Source organism: Lissotriton helveticus, chromosome 8, assembly GCF_964261635.1.
Source record: "Lissotriton helveticus chromosome 8, aLisHel1.1, whole genome shotgun sequence".
NCBI lineage: Eukaryota > Metazoa > Chordata > Amphibia > Caudata > Salamandridae > Lissotriton > Lissotriton helveticus.
The window spans coordinates 1,670,468,221-1,670,487,089 of NC_136069.1; the positions used below are offsets into that span (position 1 = coordinate 1,670,468,221).

General features: G+C 43.0%; 1 protein-coding gene across 7 annotated transcripts in view; it reads left to right on the forward strand.

Annotated features, from left to right (window-relative positions):
- Positions 1-18,869, forward strand: part of LOC144773616 (transient receptor potential cation channel subfamily M member 2-like) — a 4,189,411-nt gene that overhangs the window by 1,188,728 nt on the left and 2,981,814 nt on the right. For all 7 annotated transcript variants that reach the window (XR_013600029.1, XR_013600030.1, XM_078658762.1 and 4 more), the window contains exon 12: positions 1,849-2,163. Coding sequence is in view for 5 of the 7 variants with exons in the window: in XM_078658762.1 (XP_078514888.1) it covers positions 1,849-2,163 (315 nt within the window). In the remaining 2 variants the exon portion in view is untranslated. The remainder of the gene's footprint in view (positions 1-1,848; positions 2,164-18,869) is intronic.

Sequence of the window (18,869 nt, forward strand, 5' to 3'; positions counted from 1 at the left end):
GAGGTGGACGTTTCGGTCTCCAATGAGTATGTAGTCCATGTCGGCAATGGAGTGGGCTTCAACGAGGTTGGTGATGGTGTCAGCAAAGAAAGGCCGGGGAGTCTGTAGGCGAGGGTGCCACACTTAGTCTGGAGTTGGGGCTGGCCTGGACCTGGAAGTGCAGGTGTTCGGCGAAGCGGAAGGTTTCGCTGGATGTGGTGAGGTAGAGGGAGTTTTTGTGCGCAATAGCAAGCCCTCCTCCTGAGTTGTTGGGGCGGTCCTTCCTCTGGATCTTTTATCCGTCCGGATGGCTTTGGCGATGTCGGGGGTGGAGGAGGCGTTAGTCCAGGTTTCCGTGAGGAAGGTGATGTTGGGTGAGAGTGAGTTCATGTGGTCCCAGATCTCCACGGCGTATCTGAGTATTGAGCACGCATTGAGCAGGATGCATCTTAGGGCTTCGGAGGTGTTGGCGGTCGGGCGGTGGTGAAGGTCTGGCAGCAGTGGCGGCAGGAGAACAGGCCGTGGTTATTGCTTGGCCGCCTACAGACCCCCCCGCGGCCAACACACACCGCCTCCTCCTCAGTGACTAAGAAAATGGCTTTCTGGGACAGAATCAATGCAAATGCACACAACAACAAAGAACTCTTCACCATCATCAAGAAGTTAACCAGGCCCAACAGCGAAACCTCAGACATTCCCCCCTCCCAAGACCTCTTCCACAAAAGGTCCTGCTTTGACACCCTAGATCTGGCCCCCACACCTGCCACCATCAAGCCGCCGCTTAACAGACCATGCTCTGCTGAACCCCCCTCATGACAGAGGACACGCTCAAGACCATGAAGAGCATCCACTCAAGGGCCCCAACAAACCCATGCCCTTATCACATCTACCACAGAGCATCCACCACCATCCCCCCTGCTCCGCTGCATCATCAACTGCCCCACCAAAACTGCCACGTTCCCCACTAAGCCTCTGCTGCTAATTTTGTAGCTTAAAAAAAATCTGAAATTCAATTTTTTATGAAAATTTCCTGTCTCTAAATAATGCATTGTAATTGTATTGAGTTGAGGAGCAGTCACCGTGCTTGCAACCCTCTGATACGGGGAGGGAAGAGAGAGCAAGAGAGAGGGAAATTGTGGGCTTTGTATAATGGACAATGTTGTGTCTCTCTAGCCATCTACTAGTGTTCTTAAGATATTTTTTCTTTGTTTAGAGGACTAGCCATAATTTTACACATACCTGCTTCATGAGTGGCTGCACAAGCCTTCTGGTCTTATAGCATACCTTGAACATCACATTTTTTCCTTTATTGAGCCTAGATGAACCCCTGGCTCAGGAGATGTTAGATTTGTGGCTGATGTTGCTGTGTCTATTCTCATATCCTGCATCTGCGTGTATTTTGGTCTCTGCTTGCTTTGGGAGACCAATAGTCGTTTACTGATAGCTCTCCGGGCTTTGCAAGTCTTGGATCATTTACCACAAACACCTCATTTTGAATTAGGTTCCCTAGATTTGTCTAAATTTTTGCACAGGAGAACAGCCCTCAGATAGTAGAGAGTATGTGCAATTTAATCTAGAAGTAGTGAACGCACAACTTTCCTGTGGGCACTGACTGTCCTGCAACAATTGTCAAATAACATTCTCTGTCTATTGATGTTGCTTTTGTCTAGTATAATGTCAACTTCCCAATTGAATTTTCTCCCGGTCACCACCTTTACACCTTTCCCTCATTTAGCCCCAGCTGGTTCTATTTATAGACTGTTCTGGGTACAGCTTTTCACATAGCTCTCTAAATCAATCAATATATGAATACATGCAGACACAAGTGCTACTGTGATGAATAATGGATTATCTGTTTCATTTTTACAGGCTGAAGATTTGTACCCAGTTCTAACGATTGCTCTAATGGAAGATAAGCCAAATTTTGTGCAGCTTTTCTTGGATCAAGGTGTCAGCCTGCAGAAGTATGTGACAAGGGAAACTCTGACCCACCTGTATAATACCATAGAACCAACCTTCCTCTTCCATCAGAAACTGGAGAAAATCAAGAAGGACCAAAATGAGAATCAGCAAGGTGTCAATCTCCACCACGTTGAAGAAGCTCTGAAAAGCTTGCTAGGCAAACTCCCAGCACCCCTTTACTTCACAACAGAACCACAGACCGCTGTCAACATCACATCCAAGGTACATAACCAGTTCTGCTGATACATTGTTAATTATGACATCAAATGTTGACCCATAAATGCCTTTTGCAATTGATGATGAAGCATGCTAACTACTCAGTAACATTGGTATTGTACTTTTTGAGAAACCCCTAGGATATAGATAGAAGGTCTTCACAACATCTTCTTTTTTGTTGAATAAATATTAAGCAAGGGTTCAAATTGGGTCATCAGAAAAAGCCCTTAATTTCTTCCATAGATTGTGACTGACTTCTACATGAATCGAGCCATTATGCTTCAGTATTGTTTTCAGTAAGTTGAATTGTGGTTTTAGTTTATAGGATTGTTAAGCTAGTGGTAGATAGATCATAGCCTTATTGTGAGCTGTGCTCGAGCTTCCACCTAGTGAAAATAATGTGACTTCCTAAAGGTAATCAGATCTGTGAGGAACACTGTGTTCACCGTGATAGCTTGCTCAAGCACTAAGGTTTTTCACAGAAAGATGCAAGTGGACATATGCAAATACAAATTAAAACAAAAACTTTCAGGATCTTAGGCTTCACCTTTCCTGGTGTTCTCTAAGCCTGGTGAAGTAAAACAATGTTAATACTTCCATCAAAATGGGTTGATCCGCATGACCAGTGGGGGGCTAAGTGGATTCAGAAATTCTACTATGAATAAATTAGCAAAGGCTCTCACTTCATCTTGTGTAATAATAGATGTACTCAGTAAACATAATTACCGGCACAGCAGTGATAAAAACCAGTAACTGAAATACTAAACAGAAAACTATGCTGGCACACTTCACATACATTGTCTAAATGAACAACAAACAAACCAGATTAGAACGGCATAATGAAACAGTCAAATCATTGAGAATAAGTAACAAAATGATATGCACAAGAAAACAATGTGTACTCTGAGAGAACTTAAAATATGTGCATGTTGAGATTGTCTGATAAGCTAAAACTGGAAATGTGCCAAGTTTTAAAGCAAGCCTGCTCCAAATGAAAATATTCCATTGAGCTTAGAAGATAAAAGCAAAATGATTTTTAAATAAACTGTGGCAGAATAAAGCAAATGTGCAAAGTGATCTAGAAGAGACAAATATGAACAAATTCACCAAAATAAAGTGTTCGATCAAAAATAGTTTGAATGAAAAGAAGGGTTTCTGACAATAAATGTGCATTTATACTGCTTTAGACATATTATACAGAACAAAATGTGACACATTTTTTAATACATAACATTCTGTCGTTGAGATGTTGCACAAAAATAAAAATAAGTTCTACATCATATGTTCTTCATTGATAGACATAAATGCTTGAATAATCCCCGTCATTTTCGCAGACACAGGAAGACCATAACATATATATATTTAAAATGTTGTAGGACCTTATTTGGAATTCTGAACAAGCGGTACAGAGGATTCAGTCATTCCACCAGGATCACAATCCAAATCCATGAGCAAGTCCGCTGACTCATTGTCAGTGAAATTGATCTCCCTCCCTCGTAGCTCCACCATTAAGTGAGCCTTCTCTCGAGCCCCTGCACTCTCGAGTGTTGGTGTTTGAGGACCTCCTCCACCCGCAGGTTTCACCTGCGCCTCATCCCTGGTGGTCCTGTGGACCTCAGTCTCCATTCTCTCTCTCCGCTTTTTCCCTCCTTTTTACTATTTTTTTTCCCTCACTTCTATCTCCTCCTTCACTCTCCTTCTGGGTCTTTCCTCCATTTTCTGTCGTTTTCCCTTATTTCAAGCTCCCCCATTCGCTCTCCTTCTGGGTCTTTCCTGCATTTTTCACTAGTTTTTAACCCTCATCTCAATCTCCCCCTTTCACTCTCCTGTGTTTTTCCTCCACTCTTTCTTGCACTTTTGCTGCTTTATTTGCACTTTTCTCTCTCTCTCTTTTTGCCTTTTTCAGCCCATTTTGCCCCGCCGCTCCTGCCCCAGCGGCCCCTCTCCCCCAGCTTGACCAGTACCACCGGCCCAATCCAGCTCCCCTCCCCGCTCCCGCCTCCCAGCTAGCTGTCCAGTCCTCCCTGACCCCTACTTAATGGCGGACCTTTCAGCTATCATCGCTGCCGGCACACCTGCAGCACCTCCAAGACCACGGACCCATCGCAACCTGCCCCCAAGAACACAACCGAACCGAAGACCCTGCAATGCATCCTCCTCAACGTCCGATCCCTCCACAAACACGCCACCGAAATCTGGGACCTCCTCGACAGCACCTCCCCGGGCGTAGCATACTTTACCGAAACCAGGACCAACACCACCTCGGGGCCGGACATCGCTATCGCCATTCCCCAAAGATACAAGATCTCCAGGAAGGAACCGCCCAGGAGAAGGAATCGCCATCGTCCACAATTCCACGCTCCGCCTGAGCACACTCCCCGACGAGCCCACAGACCTGATGGAACACCTTCACTTCAAGATACTACCTCCACCCTCCGAGGAACCCCCATCTACCGACCCCCTGGACCTCGCTGACTTTTTGCCAACTCCCATCATGGACATCATCTCCCAGCATGCCATTGTGTCCACCAACTACACCCTACTGGGGGACCTCCACTTCCACCTCGACAACCAACTGGACCCCAGCACCACATCCCTCCTGGAAAAACCTCCACAACATTGATCTCTGCCAGATCGTGACCGAACCCACGCACTCAGCAGGACACACCCTCGCCCCCCTCTTCACAACAGGAAACTCCATCACCTTCAGCCACACCACCGAACTCCAATGGACTGACCATGCATCCACTTCACCTTCAGAACACCCACCATCCACAGACACCAGCACTTGCTCCCACAAAGAAACTGGACCAGAATCACCGACGACGAGCTAACCTCTTCATTCAGCAACTCCACCCAAACCATCGCAGAAAATGACGACCCCAATATCACAGCACGAACCCTGCACAGATGGATCTCTGACAGCGCCAACACCATCGCCCCCTTCAAGAAAAACAACAACACCCACGCCAAGAAAGCTGGATGGTTCACCACCCAACTTCGAGAGTCCACATGCACTTGCCACCACCTCGAAAAGGCCTGGAGGAACATCAAATCCACAGAAGCCCACAACAACTTCTGAGCTGCCACCAACTCATCAGAAAACGAGGAAAAAAGCGATTGAAGACAGAATCTCCACTCATGCACACAACAGCAAAGAACTGTTCAACATCATCAAGGAGTTCACCCAACTCACCAGCGAGTCCACCGACATCACTCCCTCACAAGACCTCTGCAACAAACTCAGCACCTTTTTCCACCACAAAATCAAGAGCATCTATGACAACTTCGACGAAGACAACCAACACACTGAACCCTTACCAATGACCCCCTACACTCTGAAGCCAGCGATCGACAACTGGACAGCCCTCACCAACGAAGATACACTGAAGAAGATGAAGTCAATCCACTCTGGGACCCCCACGGACCCCTGTCCCTACCACATTTTCAACAGAGCAGCCGACACCATCGCACCCATGCTCTGCCACACCATCAACCACTCCCTGGCAACCGCCTTGTTCCCAGATGACTGGAAACACACTGAGATCAACCCCCTCCTGAAGAAACCCTCGGCGGACCCCACTGACCTAAAAAACTACAGACCCATCTCCCTGCACCAGTTCCCAGTGAAAGTCATTTAGAAAGCCATCAACAGCCAACTTGCCACATTCATCGAAGACCACAACATCCTCGCCTCCTGCGTATCCAGCTTCAGAAAAAACCACAATACGGAAACCGCCCTCCTCACCGCAACAGACGACATCCGCACCTTACTTGACAAAGGAGAAACAGCAGCCCTCATCCTCCTCGACCTCTCAGCGGTGTTTATCACAGTCTGTCACCCACCCTAATACGCAGACTCCACGACGCAGGGATCAAAGACAAGGCCCTCGACTGGATACGCTCCATCCTCTCCGGCAGAACGCAGTGGGTCAGACTCCCCTCTTTCCTCTCGGACCATACACCTACAACCTGACGACACCCAACTCATCCTCTCCCTATCCAACGAACCCAACACCACCAGACACAACTTTCAAGAAGGCATGGAAGCCGTTGCCAAATGGATGAAAAACAGCTGCCTGCAACTAAACACCAACAGAGCGAAAGTACTCATTATGGGCCCAAAACCCTACGCCTGGAACGACACCTTGTGGCCCCCAGCCCTCGGAAGCCCGGCCACCCCCACGGACCACACATGCAACCTGGGAATCATCCTGGACTCCGAGCTCAAAATGGACTGCCAGATTAAGTCCGTCTCGTCCTCCTACTTACACACCCTCCACCTCCTACGTAAGACTTTCAAATGGATCCCCCTCGAACACAGAAAGACCGTCACTCACGCCCTGGTGACCAGCAGGCTCAACTACTGCAATGCGCTCTATGCCGGAATAAACAAAAACCTCACCCGCAAGCTACAGAACATTCAAAACGCCGCTGCAAGACTGGTCCTCAACCTGCCAAGACACTGCCACATCTCCCAGCACCTGCGCACACTCCACTAGCTCCCCGTCGAAGCTAGAGTCACCTTCAAGATGCTAACACATGCTCACAAGGCCCTCCACGACACCGGACCAGCATACCTGAAAAGCCAACTCAAATTCCACGCACCCCAAAGGACCCTATGACCAGCCCAGCTCTCCTATTCTGTGGTCCCCCACACCAGAAAGACCAGATCGGGAGGCCGCTCCTTCTCCTTCCTTGCGGCCAGAGCCTGGAACGACCTTCTGCTCCACCTCAGACAGACAACATCGCTCCCCATCTCCGCAAAAAAACTCTAAACCTGGTTCTTCGACAGACCCCATCCTTGATGGACTGGAACCTGCGACCACCCCCACCCCCCAGCTCCTTGAGACCCTTACAGGTGAGTAGTTGCACTTAACAAACACCTGATTCATTAATTGATTGTCGAGTACATAGTGAAATCTCCTAACCAACCACTCCTCTCCACTTATATATTTGTCTCTCTTCTCTGCATTTGCCCCAGTCCTGTACCATCAGCCATTAGGTGTGAGAACAGAAAGCAAAAATTGTTTTTTTTAAACATAACCAGTAAATATTTTAACACATCTGTTTAACAATATGTATATTTGCTGACAATGCTAACCCCTACTGAAATCCTGCAGTAATAACCAGTGTCAACAGTAATATCACACGTACTGCTCAGTTTTGCTCAGATCTCAAAGTTAAGATGTCCTTCCACAGTAAAAAAAAAGATGGATTTGGATAGGACCATGCTCAATACATCAGTGACGTGTGCTTAATGATATTACTGAATGGTAGTGTTCTGTCACAGAACAATAGTTTATTTTTAAATTTCCTCTCAGTACGAAACTTCAGCCTGTCCTGCATAATTTCAGTGCTGACTCAGCCCTGGCAAAACTTATCCAGTATGCTCCTTGGGATGATTGTGTGGTCGCATCAAAGAGGTTTCCTTTGTTACCTACGGTGAAATGTAATGTTTTTAACTGTAAGCACTCCTCACCACCAATTTCTGTATGGGATAATGCCGTATTAACTGTACGAACTGAAAATGCCCTAAGACACTTACCTTAGTGCTATCACTCCTTCTGTAGAAAAAGTTTCTAACTCTAAATATAGTGAAATCTACAATTGAGGCATTTACAAAGACTTTTCAGAGCTACATTAGAATATAAGGTTTGGTATACTTTAAATGTTTCTAGTATTTGCTCATACTATTTGCAGAAAAGCAGATTGAAGTCTAAGAGCTCAATTTAGAGGACTTGGGAATGGTGGTGTACAGCAATACCATTCATTTGGGGTGGAGTATTTTACAGGTAATACCTCCTTTTCTAAGTTTTCTAAGTCGGGATTAGGCACAACATGCAACATTAGTGTTTTTTTTTTAAGTTTCAATTTATTAAAGAACAAAAAGGAAACAGAAAATGAAGAGACAGCCAAAATGATAAACCATACCAGTTATACAATAAAAATACATGGAATGATGAGAAGAGTACAATGCATATGAAACACAGAATAAATTCAATTTAACTATGCGCATAGAAAAAACAATGGAAGCATAGGCATAACTTAAAAATAAAGAAAATATACAATAATCCAATCAAAGATAAATGGTAATCGGCTAGAGAGAATGGTAAAATGCATTGGGGAAATCAAAGCGATTTCTGTACCTCATCAGATCTAGTGCGACAGGCAGTGGTCGAGGAAGCAACTAAAGATAAATAATTAGCCAAAGGAGATCTCTTTTGATTGCTAGGGAAATGGGAGAAACATAATTAGTGTCACGTCGGTGGTGGAAACAAACCGCATTCCACCACGAACGAAAGGTGACATTATTAGCTTGTTTCCAATTGGAAGTTATGAGATGAAAGGATATAGCTATCAAAAGATCCATGAGTATGTAGTGATGTGAAGATTGAGGATAGATGGGAAAAAGGGAACCCAGAAAAATGTGTGTAATGGAAAAGGGAATGTGAAATTTAAATTTTTGGGGGATTTGAGACCAAACAAGTTTCCAAAACTGAAGTATATGAGGGCATTCAAATAACATGTGTTTTAAATCAGCAGCTGAGCATGAGCACGTCCAACAAGAAGCAGGAGTTTCTGGAGAAAAGGTCGATAAAATCAATGGAGTAAATAAAATCCGATTATAAATGAAAAAAAGGGTTTGTGTGGTGTTAGCATCTCTAGAGGTTTTATGAAGTTTGGACCAAATTGTGACCCAAAAAGGAACTGACCACTCCTGTGAAAAATCTTTCTCCCAGGCCAAGTCAATCTTAGATGTGGGCCTGTCCAAAGAAAGATGGAGAGATTTATAGAGAAAAGAAGCAGAAGGAGAGTGGGCTAATGCAGAAAATATACGTTGAGATACAGTGGGTATATCATTAGTGATAGATAAGGATTGAAGGTATTGAATAAGAATGGGACAAAGTAAATTATATTGCGAACGAGCAGATGAAGGTAAGGAAAACTGAGATTGAAAATCAGAAAAGGAAAGAGGTTGATCAAGGGAAATAAGTTTAGAAATCCACCGTAAGCCTTTGGAATGCCAAGTCTTCCAGAAAATTGATCGATTACGGATCGTGAGCTGTTTATTGTGCCAAATAGGCTGTAAACGAGTGGAAGAGATAGAGGAGTTGGAGGAGGGTAGAAAAGGGATAAGAAGAGTATGGGAGTGGGAGACAATAGGGTTACGGAGAGAGATCATATTGGATGTAAAGTATAAGATTTCGCGGAAATCAAACGGAGTGAGAAATGAAGATTCTATCTTTAGCCAGAGAGGAGGATGAAAAGGAAGATCAGTCGAAAGCCAACGGGAAGCCTGTTTCAAGGAAAAAAACATGATGATAAGATTTAAAATCAGGGAAGCGAAGTCCACCATTAGATTTATCCTTCTTCAGGGAAGCAAGAGCTAAACGAGAACGTTTACCTTTCCACAAGAACTTAAGAAGAGTAGAATCGATCTCTTTAAAATAGTAGTCAGGAATACAAATAGGAATCATAGAGATAGTGTATAATATGAGTGGCGGTAACATCATTTTAATCGAATCAAGACGGCCCCACCAAGATAGAAAAAGAGTATTCCATCCGGAAATGGCAGCATTCAATTTTTTGGCTATATTATCAAAGTTTATTTTAAGAGTGTCAGATAAAAGAGGAGCAAACCAAAATCTTAAGTATTTGATCTTAAGAGGCTGCCAAGAAAAACCAGAATATTTGAAAAGATGTTTTTGGCAAAGAGGGTTTAAGGGCAAGATTTCGCACTTGTCAACGTTAAGACAATATCCAGAAACTGCGGAAAAAGAAGAAACTTCCTGAAGGAAGAAAGGGAGAGAGGATTGCGGATCAGAACAGTATAAAAGAATGTCATCAGCATAAACCGAAAGCTTAATTTGTTGGGAACCAAAATGAAAACGAGAGATATTAACATCTTGTCGAATCTTGGTAAGAAAGGGTTCTAAGGCTAAAACAAATAGTAAAGGAGACAATGGACAACCTTGGCAGACCCCTCTTTGTAGAGCAAAATAATCTGAAACCATACCGTTAACAAAAATTTATGCCTGAGGACCAGAATAGAGTAAAGAAATAAAAGAAATACATTTAGGAGTGAAGCCTGCTCATTTGAGAGCATTGAAGATAAAATCCCAGCCAATCCTATCGAAGGCTTTCTCAGCATCTAGGGAGATAGCGGCTAGAGGATGATTAGGCGAGGGGGCCTTACTTAGAATATTAAAAAAGACACGTGAATTTTCAGAGGAAAGCCATCCTTCAACAAAACCTGATTGTTCAGGGCCGATTAAATCAGGTAAAAGTGGATCAATTCTAAGAGCCAGAGTTTTGGCAAAAATCTTATAATCAGTATTCACTGGAGAAATAGGTTGGTAGTTCTTACATAATGAATGGTCTTTATCATCCTTAGGAATTAAACATATCAGGGCTTCCTGAAACGTACCTCGTGAAGAACCTGAATCCAAAAAGTATTGAAATAGAAGTAAAAGATTAGGTAAGAGAAGTGAAGCAAAATGATTATAAAATTCAATGGTAAATCCATCTGGACCAGGAGCCTTCCCTCGACGTAACACCGAAACAGCCTGAGAGATTTCTGCAAGTGAGCTGTCAGAATCTAAAGAAGCAAAATCAATATGGTTGGAAGGAGGAGATGGTATAGATTGGTAGTAGGAAAGAAGATCGGTTGAGTTTGGAATGTTTTCCGGAGTATAAAGATTTTTGTAGAAAGCGACAAATTCATTTAAAATATCTTTGTCCTTAAATAAAGAATCTCCAGTAGATCCTTGAATAGATTCAACTTTCGTTCGTTCTTTCTGGATTTTCAAATAATTGGCTAGTAGTTTCCCCACCTTATTTTGACCTCCATAATAACGGGAATTACACTTTAATAAAAAGTTTGAAGCTGCATCCGTGGTCAATTTATTGAAAGTAAATTTAGCATCAATAAGGTCTTTAAGAGAGGATTCAGTGTTGGAGTGATAATAAGTATACTCAAGTTGTTTAATTTTATTAACATGTTAGGCAGATTGAGCTTCCAAAAGCTTTTTCTTATGTGAAACAAAATTGATAATACCTCTAGCAGCTGCTTTAAAAGAGTCCCACACCATAACAAAAGAGGAGTCGGGGTATGATTAATCTTAAAGAACTCTGTGGCAAAAACATTACATTTTGAACAAAAATTGGGATAAAAGAGGAAAGCGGTATTAAATCTCCATCTACCTGTGTGAGGAGAAAAGGGGATGAGGTCAATATCAACAAGGACGGGAGCGTGGTCTGAGATTAAAATAGAACCAATATCAGAGTGTATAGCGTGTTGAGCTAAAGGCTTGCTAAGAAACAGATAGTCAATACGGGATTGGGAGTGATGGGTAGGGGAGTAATAACTATATTCTCGAAGGTTAGGATGACATAATCTCCAAATGTCTACTAAGCTTTGTGGTGTATAGAAGAAGTGAATTGAGAGTGCATGTTGGATGGAGAAAATTTAACTTTGGAGTGTCTATCTAAAATGGGGTCAAGAATTTGGTTATTGTCACCACCTAAAATAAGGTAATCATCAGAAATTGAATACACCTTTTCAGAAATAGTAGGCCAAAAAGACTTATCAATACCAGTATGAGCATAAACATTGAAAATAACAATAGGAATCCTGTCTATGAGTAATTGAACCATCACCCAACGACTATTAATATCACATTCTTGAGAAACAATAGAAACATTTAACTTTTCGTGCCACAAAATCACAACTCTATTTTTCTTACCCGCAGCAGGAGAGTTGAAAACATGTCCCACCCAGCATCTCTTGAGTTTCAAAGCTTCGGTTTCTGAAAGATGGGATTCTTGGAGTAGGGCGTCATCAGTTTTTAGCTTAGCTAGGTGAGAAAGCACTCGCTGCCTTTTAATTGGATTATTTAAACCCTTAACAATCCAGGTAGTAACCCGAAATGTGAATCGTTAAGAAAATATGAACAGAGGCTAACCTTACCAGAACGAGAACATATTTTAAAAGAAAAAAATGCGAGGAGAAGAGAAATAGTATAAAGGAAAATGGAAGAGTAGAACAGGGAAGAACGCAGATTGAAAGGATGGAAGAACAGCAAAAGAAAGGGGAAGATAGAGATAAAGAAGACAGTACATGTCAAATACAGACGACTGAAAAACATACCTACAGATACAAAACAACAAGTGGGGGTGACGACGCCAGAAGATGACGACGACGGCAGCATGAGCAGAGACCACCGAACATCCACTGAATCACATCAGTACATCACATATAAAGGGGAGACATCGGGATGGATAGAGACAAGCAATACCTGTATAAAGAGAAAAGAGAATACGAGGACAAAATATGTTGGAAACAAGAAGGAGACGTAATACATATGTTATACAACAATACAAAGAAATAAACACAAAAACGAGCAATGGGAGAATACATTACAATAAAACGATTACAAGATTGAGTCAAGAAGAACAGATTAAACCATGGATGAGAAACAAATAAAACATTTCTTGAGGTGTCCATAACATCAGTGAAGTACTAAAAAAATACCATTGAGCTATACTTACCAATAGCCCGTATACCTTATTTACCAAGAATAAGTCAGTTGGTAATGGAGAAGGTTCAATCGTTTATTTTGCAAAGTACCCTATATAGGGTAGCCTCTCTCTCGTCTTCACCCTCAAAGGTGCGCAGAGGAGACTGCTGGATTACATTCAAAGCAGTGCATATATACTTTCAGCATACCTCATGAAAACCCCGTACATGGAAAAGTACCACTTCTCGTGAAGCCAACAGGAAAACCCACATAATGCACAATTGATTGAATCAATGGTCCGTTCATAGCCCAGGCCAACCTCTCAGGCTCGCTCTCTACACAGTAGCAGGTGACGTGTTTTCCTAGCAAGAGCAAGAGGTACAGTGAAATGAAACCAACATGGCGTTTGTTCAGTCAAGGCCCGATTCTTAATGTATGCATGGTTCGAGTATATTTACTAGGGGGGGTTCTAAGGCGGTATGCTAATATATTGGATACATTAGGCCAACATTAAACAATATCGATTTATATTTCTTCAGACCGCCCTTTTGGCGTGATGCAGCCAATAAACATACAAAGAAATGACAGGTTTTAATCCAAAAACACACCTTCATCCATTTGCATTAGATCGGTAACTTCCTTCTGCACTAACTGTTTCTCTATTTTCGCCTGGTGCGAAACTGTCAACGAGGAAGTAAGCTCGGCAGCGCAATAAGAGCAACATGCTGGCCCACAATGTAGGCACAGGCAACAAGTAAATACAACCCCAATTACTCCAGCCAGGATCATAAAGATCTCCCACCCCAGGTGGACAAAAGGTTCCAGAACCACCCTGTTAAGGACCAAGTACCAGTGTCAGCATGAACTTCCGCAGCCAAGCGATGTAATTTCTGAATGGCTAAGTGTATAGTTGGAGCAGAATCAGGGATATACACACAACAGGAGCTGCCAATCACGCGGCATGCTCCTCCTCGATCAGCTAGGATGACGTCAAGCACCATCCGATTTTGAAGCGAAACGAGCCTCGTAGCCTGCATTGGTTTGAACTACATTTTCCACCACTCTGAAGAGACGTCTAACATCTCTGCTAGTAAAAATAAGACCCCATATAGGAAAGAGACCCTTTGCTATGTCCACAAACTGTTGTCATGCGGTTTCAGTCTGATCAGTACTATCAGTATCGATACTTCTACTGGCTCGGGAGAGATCTGAATTTCGTTTAGTCAGCTGGTGATTCTTATGATAATTAGAAGGGGCTATATATACTGGAGTATAAAGGAAAGACAGGTAACACTGCCTTGCCCATCCTCGGGGAGGCCAAGTGTAAGCGTTTTCGCCGCATATGAAATACCCATTAGGCGGAGTTATCAAGGGCGGGGTGCTGTAGGTATGCAAAGTGTAGGTGTAGTTACATCTACTGTCTCCTACCTTAACATGACCTTTACCTTGAATACAAAAGGAAGCAGTACTATTTAAAATGGGAACTGGCATTGCCTTATCATCTGTGACATTACGATCTTGGAAGTACTGAAAATCTTGCGTGGAGTTAAAGTGTTCAAAATCCATTATTTCTTCCTTCAACCACCTAGCATTCTCATAAGTGGTATACATAATCATACAGGCATCTGGTTCTAAAAATCCCTCCATGGTTTCCCAATGCATCAAATCCCTGATGTTTTTCTATATACCTTAAAACAGCTTCATAATCTTTTTCGGTATATCTTTTGGGGTCAGCTACATAATGTAGATACATAAGGGATTGCAACTGAAACCAGGCCTCACAGCTCGCTAAGTGTGATAATGACAGAGAAATGAATAAATCATGAAGATGCATTACAGAGGGCAAAAGGCCACATACCCAACAGTTTGTCTTATTTGTGGTGCTATGAGCTTCATGTAACATTTCAATCAACACATTTTTAACATACGTATCTCAATGTCTTTCCTTATGGGGAGGCAAAGTATAAAAGAAATGTTCAGGCGGAGCTGTTGTAGTACCTAATACCTTGTGCATGGGATATTCAAATTCTAAATATACAAACACATACATTAATATTATCATGATTACTGCAATAATTATTACAAAGGCTACCTTCACTCTGGTAGCCCAACCGGAAAACATGGGAATATTTTCAGAGAAAGGTCGGGGAACAAGGGGTCGCTCGTCTTCAATGGAAAATCGGGCAAAGAGGTACATCCTAACTAAAAGTCCAAACTAAACTCGGAAAAGGGTGCAAGCCAACTGCCAGAGGGTTTCTTCTCCCTGTGTCCGTCTAGAGCCTCACAGGCAGGCTCCTATTATTCATCAAAAAGGATCAATTTCACTTTAATTCCACCGTTGCAATTTAGGCCCTTAATTTAACACAGTCTTTCTTTCTGAACAGAGCAATGTGACAGTTCCAAGCTCTCAACAGGTTCAGCCCAGTGTCTTGCTCAGTACCCCAGTAAAGAGCTATCTCCAACCCTACAGCTCAAGCCTTTCCCTATCTCCTAAAATCCGAAACTGGGGTATCGTATTGTTTTCGGGGCCATAAATTGGATCGACGATGGCCAGGTTATTCCTGGTCATGAAACAACACAGCAGCAGGGACATTCAGGTGTAACAAGGTTTTCAGAAGCCTCTGAGGAATCAGCCTTATCAAGAGATTCAGGGACTGGGGCTGATTCGTCTCCTTGCGGTATCAACAATCCTTCCTCTTGCCCGATTTCAAGGGCATCTGAGAAAGGCACAAAACTCAACCTCCGCTCTCCCTCTTGCGTTAGAACTCCGTCTAGGTCCTGCTGATCAAAAGGGAGCGGAAGGGGCAATTTCTTCACGTGGGAGACATGAATCCAGTGCTTCTTCCCATCCACTTTCACTGCTGTAAGTGTTGCCAAAAGAATCTGGTAGGGACGACTCCACCTTGGTTCCAAACTCCATTTCCGCTGATAATTTCGGACGAGGACCCACTGTCCTGGCTCCAAACGATGTCCAGGATCCTCCGGCAGCGGCTGCAATACAGCTGACACCTGTTGATGAATCAAACGCAACTCTTTAGTCAAAGCGTACAGATAATCTGTCATCATAGGGTAATCAATATCACGGAAGGACCCCACACATTAGCTGGTCGACCAAAAACAACCTCATAAGGCTCTTGAATGGGGGGTTACTCTTAATGACATTAACGCTAGGGGTAAAGCATCAAGCCAGCTCAAGCCTGTGCTTTCTTTAATTTTTGCCATCTTTAATTTCAGGATACCATTATATTTCTCAACCAGTCCTGCAGACTGCGGATGTCGTGCAGCATAACATTTCTGTTTTATCTGTAGACCATTACAATATGTTTGACAAGGTCTGCATTAAAGTGTACCCCGTTGTCTGTCCAAATGACTCGAGGCAAACCAAATCGGGGCAGGAACTCTTTGATTAGGGCTTTTGCAGTGGCCATAGCGGTGTTATCTTTAGTAGGATATGCTTCAACCCATTTACTAAAAGTACATACCACCACCCGCACATATTTGAGGTTATTCACCCTTTCGAGTTGAATATAATCCATTTGTATTACTTGAAACGGTAAAGAAGGAGGCGCAAAATTCCCACTAAGGACTGTCTCCCTTCCTCCATGATTATGCTGTAAGCAAACCATGCAGTATTTAACCACATGGGCAGCAATTTTTAGAATATTCGGGTTATTCCACACAGGGTCTAATAATGCACAAATACCTTTTGCACCAATGTGAGCGGGACCATGGGCCATTACAACTACTGCATATACCAGTGCATTGGGCAAAAGCCATCGCTGTTTTTCAGTCAAATCAATCCAACAATTGTTTTTATCCAACTTCCCTATTTCCTGTTCCCATTTCATTATTTCATCAGGAGTAGCTTCTTTCTGTAGTTCTTTAACAATTTCAATAGTATTGTCAAACACTGTTGTCTCCGCCACCAATCTGGCTGATACACTGGGGAACATAGCAGACATTTTAGTTTGCGCTGTATCTTTCGCTACCTGATCGGCAAAGGCATTTCCCTCCCCTGTGGTATCAATAATTTTCTTGTGGGCGCTACACTTGATAATAGCCACCTTCTCTGGTAAGGTTAAAGCATTCAACAATCTTTCAATCAAAGGGCCATGCTGTATTCTCTGACCATGGGAGGTAAGAAATCCTCGTTCCTTCCACAGCCGCCCAAAACTATGGGCCACACCAAAGACATACTGGCTGTCTGTAAAAATATTTACTCTTAGACCTTCGCTCAGTTCACATGCTCTTAATAATGCAATTAGTTCAGCTGCTTGCGCCGAGTGATGGGAAACCCAAGCGGTCTCCACTACTGTTCTGAGGGTAGTTATAGCACAAGCAGCTGTTGTCGTGCCATCTGGTAACTTAAAACATGAGCCATCCACATAAAACTCCCCTTGAGGTTCATATAAAGGGGTGTCATAGAGGTCTACTCGTCCCTTCGTTTGTTCTTCAGTCCGAAATATACAATCATGGAAATTGTCCTTTTGATCACTCAAAGGGAGGGGTAGTAACGTGGCTGGATTCAGAGTGGCACATCATTTAATAGTAATGTGGGGTGCAAATAGAGTTAATTCATAACCAGTCAATCGCACACTCATAAGGTGCTGGGTTTTTGTTCGAATCAATAATATATCCACAGCATGCGGTACCATCACTGTGAGGTCAGTATTCAGAACAATCCCCTCCGACTGTCAAATGGCCACCGCCACAGCAGCAGTAGCCTTTAAACAGCTAGGAAGGGCTCTGGCAACATTATCCAATACTGCCAAAAAATATGCGCAAGGACGTTGCTTTCTGCCAAAACCTTGTGTTAACACTGAAAGTGAACAACCGTCCACTTCATGCACGTAAAGTACTAAAGGTTTTCGGTAGTCCGGAGTACCCAAGACAGGTGCAGAGCAAAGAGCAGATTTCAAAGAATCAAAAGCATCCTGACATTCATCCTTCCAGGGCAAAGGTTCATGCACATCTTTGGTAATCAAATGCAACAAAGGTTTAGCCAGAAGAGAAAAATTAGGAATCCATTGGCGACAGTCGTAGGTTATGCCAAGAAAAGCACGAACATCACGTTGAGTACGGGGCACAGACATGTTAGTAATAACAGTTATTTGTTCAGGAGTTAGTCTTCTCCCCGCTTTCGACAGTAAATGACCAAGGTAGGTCACTTCCTGTCTACAATATTGAAATTTGGATAAGGATACTTTATTACCGTTAACTGCTAAATGGGTCAATAATTTAACAGTGGCCTCTTTGCAACCTTCTGTTGTGTCTGAAGCCACCAGTATGTCATGCACATATTGGATGAGAACATAACCAGGAGGTAGGACTAACTCATCTAATACTGCTTTTAGTGCTTGGCTATAAATACTAGGACTCTCGGTATAGCCTTGAGGGGCGCGACAAAATCTAAAACTGCGGCCAGATAATGAGAATCCAAAAATATGACGGCTGTCAGCGTGGATTGGAATGCTAAAGAAAGCATTCTTCAAATCTATCACTGTGAAATACTGGGCAGTAGGGGGAATCATAGTAAGAATTGCAGTGATATCTTGAACCACAGGATATTGGGGAATCACTATTTTATTAACCTCTCTGAGGTCAATTACAAAACGATATGTATCTTTATAGTCAGGGTCACCGTCCAGTGGTGCCTTTTTCAAAATCGGTAAAATGGGGCTATTACAAACATTAGCAGCTGTTTCCTCTACCACTCCTTTCCTAATCAAGTCACGAATAATCTGTAATAAGGCCCGTTCGCCTTCTGGCGAAATTCGATATTGTGGGATACGTGGCAAATGCGCATTCGGTTTTAAGGTAAATACTGGGCCATGCTGAGAATAACTGAGGGGGTCGAAGTGGTCCATGTACTTTCAGCAGCCTGTAATCGGGCCATTACTTCAGGCAACAAATTAGTGACAAATCTATTCACAAATAATCGTATGTCACCTTCCGTGGACAAGTCTTGTCCATTAAAGTCAATAAATACTTTTTCAAACCGGGTGAAGAAATCAGATACACTTTCATCCTTTTTCTGTTTACAAGCCGTTAATTTATCCCAATCCACTTTTCGTGGGGGAATAAGAGTTTGCATGTATGTTATAATTCGAGTGGGTATAGCTAAAATCTCATCTTTAGGTTTATCACCTGGCTTCCGATCTTTATCCCATACTTTAATCTGATCCCAGG